Source organism: Nothobranchius furzeri, chromosome 5, assembly GCF_043380555.1.
Source record: "Nothobranchius furzeri strain GRZ-AD chromosome 5, NfurGRZ-RIMD1, whole genome shotgun sequence".
In the NCBI taxonomy this organism is placed as follows: Eukaryota; Metazoa; Chordata; class Actinopteri; order Cyprinodontiformes; family Nothobranchiidae; genus Nothobranchius; species Nothobranchius furzeri.
This window is the reverse complement of record NC_091745.1, coordinates 78,630,121-78,641,981: the sequence shown is the minus strand read 5'-3', so window position 1 is coordinate 78,641,981 and position 11,861 is coordinate 78,630,121. Positions and strand designations below refer to the sequence as shown.

Below are 11,861 nucleotides of genomic sequence, written 5' to 3'. Positions count from 1 at the left end.
GAAGACCATGTCCCTGAGGCGGCAGACACTGCTGACACACCAGGGAACTCTTCGCTGGGAGAGTTCGAGCCAGATTCTCTAAATTCAAACACATCAAAATATGGCGCAGTTACTTGATCGGGCGTAAAATCAGAAAATGTTTTTTCAGTCAGTGGTTCTGCGTCTTCATGGGCCACAGAGACGCTTGTCTGGTCACCAGAATCCTTCTCTTCTTGGAAAACCGATGGTTCCACATCTCTGAGTAGACAAGGTGAAATTTCGAGTCCAGGGCTATTAAAATCACACTCCAGTTGTTCTATAGAGGATAAATCCTTTTTTTCTGTGCCTCCATAAAAATATTTATAAGCTTTTCTAACACCTTTAGTAATTAGAACACCTGCCACGAGCACAGTAACAGCAAACATGGCTGTACGGGTAGTTAAGAGGTTACTGAATCGACGCATCCTTCCAGCTAGCTAGGCTCGACTGACTGACGAAGTGGGTTCTAGCGCGCTATTTATCGGCTGGCGGGATGACGTCACAAAGGGACGTGATCAAAGGGTGGAGAGGAGCACGCATGCGCAGACGCAGCCAGCAAGCTAAAGAAGCTGCGTCACGTGCGTCTTCAGCGTTTGTGAGATCACGTGACTCCATTTACTTTACAAGCTTTAAGGAGTCACGTGATTGTTTCATGGATTTTTTTTACCTTAATCAACCGTAGATTATTAGAATAAACGAAAAATAATTTTGCATTTTTATGGATCTTAGAACTTCCTCGTGAGCGTAAAGTGGGTGTAAAATATTAAAAGCGGGTTGTTTAGGTTAATAAAATAGAATTGAAGTGTTTTCAATGTGCATTTGTTTATTTAACACAAGCCTGATAAAGCAGGTACCTTCTGAACAATGTTGGGAGTAACGCGGTACAAAAGTAATTAATTACTGTAATGCATTGCTTTTAGCTGTAATGTGGTAATGTAAGGCATTACAGGGAAAGAAAATGGTAATATTTACTCGGTACAATTGTCAGTAACGCGGTAATTACAATGCACTTTAAAACCCAGAATCAAGATGTGGGTTTCTTAAAAATTAAAATTGCGGAAAGCCCAAAATAAAGATCCGGTATCTACATATATGACGTAATTCATGGACTCAGCTTTGCGGGCATTCTATGAGCAGAGAAGACGCAGCGGTAACGGCTCAAATACTCCAGCTGCGTCCTGCGCGCGGCCGCTGTTATATTCACAAAATCAGTCCACCAAAACAAAATAATTAACTTGCGATCGTTCATATCAGCCCATATTCTCTGTACTTTCTGTACTTTTCTGACGTGCTTTGCCTCAGCTGAGTTCATAATCTGTGCCCTCGCCCGGTGATTTCAACTCATTGCTGCTGGATCGCAGCGCATATTAAGCTTTTATTTATTTTTATTTTTTATTTTTTGCGTTCGGTAGATCCCTTTGGCCGATTAGTTAGAAAGTAGGAAATCTAGTTTACCGTTTTTCTGGAAGACGGAGAAAACATGCAGCATGCAGGAAGGTTAGAGAGAGAAAGGGCCAGAAATTATTCAAATAAAATCAAGAAAACAAAACAAAGGGCTTGAAAAGAAAAAAAGTAGGTAGATTTATCCCCAATACACATTTTTACCAGTGAAAAGCAATAATATATAAGCATTTAATATTTATACATGTGATAGAATCAGATCACCCCAGAAGTCAGTCCCACATCCAGGGCCGTATCAAGGCATTTGGGGACCAAGGCAAATATAGGCTTGGAGCCCCCACCACCTCACTTCCTGCTCAGTTAATCTAAGATGGCAGCGTGCTGAGAGTACAGATTGTTGTTGCTTTTATTTAATAAACAATCATTTTAAAGCCCTGTTATTATATCTGACTGTTTTTACCAGCAATCCTAGCTCAGACACCACATCACCTTCCTCTGGATGTGTCATGAGCTCATTGAGCGTCACATGACTTATTTCGTATTGAAATTGTTTTGGTGAAAGTAACTGAAAGTAATGCAAAAGTAGTGTAATGCCTTACATTTTAAAATCTGTAATATTGTAATGTAATCAATTACATTAAAATGAGGGTAACAAGTAATAAATAATGCATTACAGTTTTGAAGTAACTTGCCCAACACTGCTTCTGAAAAGGTAAATTATTCTGTTGTTTTAATTATTCGGATTGTTCCCGCCGGGTCACGACCGTTGTGAACAAGTCCGTTTGTCAGACATTTATTTACTGAACAGTTACTTCTCTACAACCTCAAACACATCAGTGCCGTGGGAACACGCGCTGACCGTGTTTAACATGTTTATATTTACGTGTAATAATCGTCAGCCTTCATTTTTCTTGGTCCATTCTTCAACATAACAGCAGCGTATTACCACCAACACTGGAAAACCCACACATGACAAGTCAAAACTTCCAGAGTCCACCGAACATGGAGCTGATGCTCTGCAGCTGCAGACAGCAGATCTGACACCTGAGTGTTCACCAGCAGAAGCAGAACCACCCTCCAGGAACATCTCCTCGTGTAACGGAAATTAAATGTGCACGTGCCACCACAGAAAAACAGTTTCAAACCAACATCAGAAAACATCGGTGCAGTAACAGTTCACCTTTCACTAGTTTTAGTTCCGTTGTGCACACTTTATTTATTTATTTATTTTTACAGCGCTTTGTGTTCTGCTCTGAAGGTTTGAACTTTGAGAAAGTTTAAACACGAGCGTGAGATCGATAGGCGGATTGGTACTGCGTCTGCAGTGATGCGGGCGTTGTACCGGTCTGTCGTGGTGAAGAGAGAGTTGAGTCAGAAGGCGAAGCTCTCGATTTACTGGTCGATCTACGTTCCTACCCTCACCTATGGTCATGAGCTTTGGGTAGTGACCGAAAGAATGAGATCGCGGATACAAGCGGCCAAAATGAGTTTTCTCCGAAGAGTGGCTGGGCTCTCCCTTAGAGATAGGGTGAGAAGCTCGGTCATCCGGGAGGGGCTCGGAGTAGATTCACTGCTTCCACATCGAGAGGAGCCAATTGAGGTGGCTCGGGCATCTGGTCAGGATGCCTCCTGGACACCTTGCTGGTGAGGTTTTCTTGGCACGTCCAACCGGGAGGAGACCTAAAGGATGACCCAGGACACGCTGGAGGGACTATGTCTCTCACCTGGCCAGGGAACGTCTTGGGATTCCCCCGGAGGAGCTGGTCCAATTGGCTGGGGAGAGGGAAGTCTGGGCCTCTCGCCTTAGGCTACCGCCCCCGCGACCCGACTCCGGATGAGTGGATGAAAATGGATGGATGGATTGATGAATGGATGGATGGACGGATGGATAATTATTTGTGGTAGTATTAGATAATAACCTACAGTAGCATGTAACTAACAACTTTTAGAAATAAGTGGAGAGAATTGATTTATTGTGGTGACCCATGAAGAGAAAGCCAAAAGACAAGAAACAATTATTGTTTTGTTTCTTTCAGCACAAAGAAATTATAGTAAATTAGATAATTAAATTAATAAAATAGTAACCATAATCTATCTGTATTTATTTAATCTATCTATCTGTCTGTCTAGCTCTTGGCATTGATTTTATCAGTATTTTCGAGCTCTTTGCAATTTTGTTCAGCTATGGATCATTTTAAATAGTGTCAAACTAATAAATCCTTATTTTGTTAGTACTAAAAATTACCACACGCTAACTAGATGGTTTGTTACACATAAAAAAGCTCTTTTTTCCGAAGATTCGGAATTACAATTGTGCCACTCACAGTTTTCCTTGCTCTTTTTTTATGAATTGAAAAATACACATTTTAATTTTATCTTATAACTGGGAAATATTGCTTTGGCTGGTTAAAAAACGGTAAAGCATTAACCAGGGTAATAATTTTGATATAATAATTTAAATATTAAAGCTTACATCATTTTAAAAGGTAATCATTTAGGATATATTAATACATATACATGGTTTCTTAAAATTATTATTAATGTTATGATAAATGATCGCCAAATGTAGCCAGAAAGCTCCACCCGGAGGCTGAAAGTAGCGTGTACTCGGAACGTAACTCATCCAGCCCAGCAGGGGCGCAAGAGGCACGGTGATATCCTTCAAACCAAGAAAAAGAAATGATTAGCGAGCACCATCATATGTTTAGCATTGCCTCCGCCCGCACGACAACATCACAAACGTGTGATTTAACTTTCCCACATCGGGCTTTTAGTCAAATTTCTTCACTCCGTCCACACATTGCACTGTTAAGATACTAACTGCAATATTTCATACACAACCGGTTTCCGCGTACATGAGACTGCTGACTACTAAAAACCCGCCTCTGATAAATATGATTGGTTGTCACGCATCCCTGCGCATCAGTTCGCGGTTTGTGATTGGTTCACGGCTCCGGCGTGACGTCATCTCTGCTTTAAGGATACATACGAGGACGTTGAGCTTTAGGAGTAAGTAATCTTGGTTTTAATTCAAATAAAAGTAGTTTGGTTGTCTAATTTCAAATTTGAGAAAGTGTGTGAAATACTGTATGTAGCAGCCAAGGTAATCGGGACATAATAGATCAAACACAACGGAATAAAACGTACTTATTGATTGCTGTCACTGCGAGTTCCCCTCACACACAGGAGGTCTGAGGAAGAACACAAGGAGTTGTAGGAGTTGGCTGCAGAGTTGATTCAAAGGTTATAAATAACGCATTTATGACCAGAGTCCGTGGCACTGTGTTTTAGAGTTAATTAACATGCATGAAATGAATTTAGTTATGATCCAGCTTCGTTTAATGTACTTAGTTTCTATTATCACACAGTAACCAGCACTCTGGTTTTAATCATGCATGATAAACGCAACTGGCATTTGTCCAGCTGGCCTTTGGACACATTTTCCTTTCCTTTGTAAATAGTTTTTGATGGAATTTAAGGGTTTTGCTTCAAGAAAAGTACGACAGAAACATAACAAATACAGGGATGTGTATTGTTGAAATTCTGGCGATACGATACAAATCACGATACAGGGGAGACGATACGATATATCACGATATATTGCAATACATTCAGTCAGACATTATAAGCAATTTTTTTCACTAAATTTATTGTAAGAATGTTCAATAAACAGTCCAAATTGATACGTAACATGTTTAACATGAGGTATCTGACCCATGATGGAGGGATTTACATTTCAATGGTGGAAACAAAACCCGTTGCACACTGCTGCCAACTAGCGGGTGGCGATTGGATTGCACAAAACAAAAAGAAAATACACAAATGTTTGCATGTAAATTCTTTCAAAAGTTAGATACACGGCTTTTGAATATCGATGTAATAATCGCAGGAAAAATTATCACGATATATTGCCATATCGATATTTCCGATACACGGCTTTTGAATATCGATGTAATAATCGCAGGAAAAATTATCACGATATATTGCCATATCGATATTTCCGATACACAGCTTTTGAATATCGATATAATATTGCTGGAAAAAATATCACGATATATTGCGATAGTGATATTTTCTTACATCCCTAAACAAATATTCTCTTTTTTTTCTTTTTGTTTAAGAAAAGCTGACTTGTGCTGTATAAACAGTGATTCTTTACCATGGTTCTCAAAATAATGCGTGATGAATTTAACAACTAATTACTGGCTTTATTATTTTTAAGAAACAAAATAATTCAACAATATGTAAAATATCCTCATGAAACAACAAACACGTTTCTTTATCCCAAGACATTTTCCAACGGGATCAGACAAAAGTAACAGGGACAAACAAGAGTATAATATATGTGGGGGGGTCTCACTGACTGTACCTAGGCGCCGTAGAATATAGATGTGTGATGCTTAATCGGAATTATGGAGTCACAATGCACATACTATTTAAATTTTCTCTTCCTCTTCTAAGGAACTCTGGTAGGAAACAAATAATGAAGAAGCCGAGGGACTGAGCTTCACTGAAGTAGTTGTGGATGCTCCATGTGGATCCATGTTGCTGTAAGCATCATTGTCTGTCCACATGGGGACATCTTGTTATTATAACGACCTGAGAGGTTTTGACTCTGCTGAATACTGCCAGAGGTTTAGTAATGGTGACAGCGGTTAATGGTTATATTGTGTCTCCCAGCTTCTCCATCCCCAGTCTGAGCAGAGCGGCGGTCCGTGTGAGGAGACTCGTGGCTCATCTTAGCTACGCAACAATGTCCACCGGTAGTTCAGCCAATAGAGACGCTCCCACAGCAGCCATTCTCATCATTGGAGATGAGATACTGAAGGTAGTTGACTTTCAGGCTCTCTGTGACTGACAGTAAAACTCTTTGAAAGTTATTTTTTGCTGGTTTGAGTGTGTTTGACATTACAAACATGTCCTCTGTGATCAGTGAGCCTTGGCTGTTTGGGTGTGTTTGAGTCTCGTAGCCTCCAGGAAAACCTTGTGGTTGTTTTTTGATGTGACGTTCTTCTCACCGTTGTTCCTTGACTTGACACGACTTAAAACACGAAGCCTTTGATTCTGTCCAATGTCACGTCCGACGCTCTGAATGTGTCGACCGTGGAGTCCTTGGATGTCATCACTCAGAGCTTTAAAGTTTTCCAGCTTTGTGTCGTTTTAAGGTCCTTGAGTTTGACGTGGGCGTGGAAGCGCCGCAGTGAAACTTGCTGTGCGTCTTTCAGGGTCACACCGCCGACACCAACAGCACCTTCCTCGCCCGAGCGCTCCGGAGGCTCGGCGTGTCCGTGCAGCGCATAACCGTCATACCGGATGTACGGGAGGTCATAGCCAAAGAGGTGCTCCTCCTCTCCTCTCAGTATACACACCTCATAACGTCAGGGGGTGTTGGCCCCACGCACGATGACATCACCTTGGAGAGCATAGCTGTGGCGTTTCAGGAGGAGCTGTACCCTCACCCCGAGCTCACTCGGCTGGTGGAGGAGTTCTTCGGCACGACGGACATGAACGGTCCGGCTATGAAGATGGCCATGGTGCCCCGATCAGCCAAGCTCAACTATGGAACAGACCCTCAGTCTGGGAAGTGCCAGCGCTACCCGGTGGTGAGTTCAAGGCCCTCAGAAACATCTGTTCGTGTTTACAACGGAGGTTTGTCTAAAACGTTTCTGTTATTTTGGTTAAATAAGACCAAACCGCTCACTTCCAGAACGCGGTGCACCAGAACACAGCTGGTGTTGCTGGTAGAGTCATTACACATACTGACCTGAACACCACTAACTAGTAGCATTACATAACTTGTGACATGGTCGGTTGACTAAAAATCTACATTTTCATGTTAGAATTGTAAGTTTTCATTTTACTCGCCCTATTAAAGTGTTTGATGTTTTTATTTTTCCCATTTAGGAATGCGCTGGTGCAAAAAGCACGTTTTTTTCAATGGGCACACCTTCCCTCTCAGCTGTAGCTCATTCTGACGTTCTCATTTGTCCACCTTCTCAAAGGTCAGTGTGCGTAACGTGTACGTGTTTCCTGGAACCCCATCCTTCATGGAGATGGCTTTCACCGGACTGGAGCGCCTCTTTTCTAGTTCAGGAACCACCTTTTACACCCGTGAGGTAACACGCCGTCCTGCAGAAGTCAGCTGTTACACCAAATTCTGCGACCCATCACATTTTGTGACCCTAGGGGGCAGTGTTGCGTTTTGTTGCGTCTGTACATCCTGAATTGGCATAAAAGAAGAAGATGCTGTGTTCAAACCGTAAACTACGTAAGCTTTGAGGGAGTTGTGCGGCGTGGACCGTGGATATTAAAAAGAGCGTTTGTTAATGTTTATTGCAAACAAACGGGACGAAAAATGCAACGATACCACTTTTTTTTCCAAACCGATACGATACCGATACTTGGATCTGAATATTCGCCGAAACCGATTACCGATACTTCTACCACACAAAAAATGCAATGATTTGAAATATAGATTTTATTTTTTTCTCTGCTTTCAACAGGAAAAGACTGTGAGGTAGATAAAACGTTAAATATATGAATAGAAAACTAAAATATTAGGTGAACAGAAATGACTAGTTACAGGGAAGCCATTTACAAGCAACTGCATTGGTATTGCTTAACTTTTACCGATACCGATACCAGTATCGTATCGGTGTCTGCACCCATACGATACCAGTATTGGTATCATTTAACTTTTACCGATACCAGTATTGTATCAGTATCAGCACCGACACCAGTATCGGCGCAGATACTGATACCAGTATCGTATCGGTATCTGCACAGAAACCGACATCAGTATCGGTATCGGCGCAGATACCGATACCAGTATCGTATCGGTATCTGCACCGATACGATACCAGTATTGGTATCGTTTAACGTTTACCAATACCAGTATCGTATCAGTATCTGCACCGACACCAGTATCGGTATCGGCGCAGATACCGATACCAGTATCGTATCGGTATCGGTGCATCCCTAGCGATAACCAGGGCTTTGACAAGAAATGTTTGCTAACGTTAAACATTGATTTTACAACATGCGAGGTCCGCAGGAAAAATGTTCAGTACGTCCATTTATTGAAATAAATTGTTGTGATCCACATCCTCAGTTTATTAGAAACCACTGCAGATTATCTGGTTGCTACGGTTTTTTTCCTGTCACTCCAATGCCACTCATGTACTGGTGGAGAGAAAAGGGAAATAAAATGACACAGACATCACGAAACGTCGTTTGTCGTTATTATCTTTAGTGAAAATGAAAGACGTCTGCGTTATTACTGAGATGCAGGTGGTCACATTCTGTGATGGCTGCTATCAAATTCTGTGACCACGGTCCCCGCCGCACAACTTCCTCAAAGCTTACGTAGTTTACGGTTTGAACATAGCATCTTCTTCGTTTATGCCAATTCAGGATGTACAGACGCAACAAAACGCAACACTGCCCCCTGGGGTCACAAAATGTGATGGGTCGCAGAATTTGGTGTAACACCTGTTTGTCAGCGGTGCGACGGAGCTAACCAAACTTTATCTCGTCAGGTGTTTGTTGATGCGGAGGAAACGGAGATTGCTCCCGTGTTGACCAAAGTGCAGGCCGACTGGGGCAGGAAGGTTTCCCTCGGCTCTTATCCTGATTGGCTGAGTAATTATTGTAAAGTCCGACTGGTTCTGGACTCGAACAGCCGAGAGGAGGTGGACAAAGCTCGAGCGCAGCTGGTTGATGAGCTGCCTGAGGGCAGCGTGGTGTCCATAGTCAAAGACCCGGTGTCCATCGCCAGCGCAGAGGTGTACAGACTGGCTAACAACGGTGAGCACCCTGGAAAGATCGTTAAATCTTTATTTTTTTAAACAGAACAGCAGCTGAACGCAGATGAAAACTGGGTCTGAGTGACTGAAAACAGATAAAATCTGAGTAAATCTGCCGCAACTTTTACAGTTTATGGTTCCAAATGAACCGCTGAGAACTTTAAAGGGGCATTATGGAAGTGTGACAGCCAAAACATGTATAGAAATAATAAATGTCTTCTTCATACGTTCTCCTGCAATGCCCTGGTCCTGTAGAACGAGCCCTGGCATTTTTACTGTGATTGCCTGTTTTTCTGTAAAACCACAGAAAAAGAGAGATGCTCGGGTCGAGCAGGCTGCTTCATGCGCGTTCACGCTCAGGCATCGCCCGTAGCATTTGCTATCCGTAGCTTTAGCAGCAGAGAGAGAGGCAGTGCCACTTTGTCGCTGTTCCTAACGCCTAGTGACAAAGCTAGCTACATTTCTGAGGACCCTTAGCTACTTTCTGTAGAACTTTCTTCTAGATATTTCCTGCAAATTAGCAACAAAACAGCCATTTTCACTCCGAACCGTTCTTTGGTTTGACGTTGTTTCAGCTGTCATCAAGGATATAAATGTTACAGATACTGTGAATGTTACTAGAGTGTAGCTCACCTTGTAAGACGTCGGACTCTCATGCAGAAGACCTGGGTTTGATTCTGGATGTGAACATAGTTCATTTAGAGTTTATTTTTTACATTAATGGTATATTTTTTACAGTAAGATGCCCAAATTTTTATTTGAGACTCGCCGAACGGCATTGAATTCACAGATAAAAAAGATGTGGGTTCAACTTTCATTTTGGAACAATTTTTCAAGCAAGGGAAGGGAATGATCTGAGCATGCAGGAGGACTGACCCATCATAAACCTTTGTCGGCTGTGCTGAAGAGAAAGGTACAGAACCAAATTATTTAATTAATTAGCTGCCTGTTCTCCTGTCCTCTGTCCTCCGGGCCACACACACACACACACAAACACACACACACACACACACACACACACACACACACACACACACACACACACACACACACACACACACACACACAAACACACACACACACACACACACACACACACACACACACACACACACACACACACACACACACACACACACACACACACACACACACACACACACACACACACACACACACACACACACACACACACACACACACACACACACACACACACACACACACACACACACACACACACACACACACACACACACACACAGGACTGTCTCAGCTGTTATTTTCGTTAAGGAGTGTGCACGTACAGCATGCGCGCCTCGTGCACGAGCCTACTATTGAAGCTGCTGTTACACTTTTGGCCTGAGGGGGCAATCACGAGCATAAAAATTCAAAAGTTCGCTCATCTTTAAAGTCCCTTTAAAGATGAGCACAAACCAAATGTGTCATCAGACCCTCATGTGGTCAGTGCAGTCGGCCATTTTGGAGCCTTTATGTTGCTTTTTGTCTTCAATTTTCTGCTTTATGTATTTAATTATAATCCTTAGCAAATGCATCATCAGGGTTGCAGGTGAGAGGCTGAGTGACACCTGGACAGGTCATCAGTCCATCGCAGGGTTAATTAGCATGCAAACTAGGTTCTAACTTAGACTCGCCGTTTGTTTGGTTTTTGCACTGCGAGAGGAAACTGGAGTTCACGGAGAAAAGTCGTGCAGAACTGGACCCAGTTGGGTGTCACACCTGCAACAGCGCTACCAACTTCACCACCATGCAGCCCAAAAGTGGATCATTTACACGTTAATTGCATTATTTCCGTCTGCATGGAACTCGGCTTTGAAAGCAGACGCTAAACTCACATTCAGGCCAGCACAAAACAAGCTGACAGGCAGCTTTCACTGGTGTGCAGAATACAATTTTAAAGGTGTGGAACACTGGAAAACCATTTTTAATGATTATGTTTGACTCTAACGGGTCACTCTGAGTGTTTGATGCAGGCTGAACATGAAAATAGTCTCCTACACCTATCTCCTGCAGTAGCTTCTGATAGAAAACAGACGGTGAAACTCTAGGAGTAGAAAATCCTGACAGATCTACGTCACCCTGTCACTAACATTCATGGAAACAGCAGAGAACGTCTCAGCTAGTAGAAGCTAACCGTTAGCATGAGCAGCTCCACCACACATCAGAACTCCTCCAGACTTGTGTTATTTGTGGAGATAAAACATAAACGTTGCATTGAGTTGTGTTGCTGTTAGCCAATCAGAGGAGAGCTGTCCAGACACCAGGAAATGGGACTAAATCCTGCTCCGTTCAGCCACGCTCTCCTCCAGCTGACTCCTCCGTACTGACACAGGATGCTTCTGGGCTTCCTTTCTCTTTGAGAACGACTTACAAGGCATCCATTCCTACTAGAGGCCACTGCTAGCCTAGTGATCTAGACCAAATTCTTGCTTTGCAAAGAATGGTCTAGGCATGCTCCATTGGAACCTCAGCAGCTCCTACCAGGACTCTGGCTAGCCAATCACAGCTCTCTAGAGGGGTTTCAAACACATAAAGAGCTGTGATTGGTCCATAATGGTGGGCCAATCATAGTGCTCTATCTGCTTAGTGAACAAATCACAGAGCTTTATCCGCTTT

General features: G+C 42.7%; 1 protein-coding gene across 1 annotated transcript in view; it reads left to right on the top strand.

Annotated features, from left to right (window-relative positions):
• Positions 1-4,290: 4,290 nt before the first annotated feature.
• flad1 (flavin adenine dinucleotide synthetase 1) overlaps positions 4,291-11,861 on the top strand; it is a 13,866-nt gene continuing 6,295 nt past the window's right edge. Inside the window, exons 1-6 of the mRNA XM_015950436.3 lie at positions 4,291-4,428; positions 5,881-5,969; positions 6,100-6,247; positions 6,645-7,022; positions 7,422-7,535; positions 8,958-9,225. Coding sequence (XP_015805922.3) covers positions 5,962-5,969; positions 6,100-6,247; positions 6,645-7,022; positions 7,422-7,535; positions 8,958-9,225 — 916 coding nt within the window. The 5' untranslated portion in view covers positions 4,291-4,428; positions 5,881-5,961. The remainder of the gene's footprint in view (positions 4,429-5,880; positions 5,970-6,099; positions 6,248-6,644; positions 7,023-7,421; positions 7,536-8,957; positions 9,226-11,861) is intronic.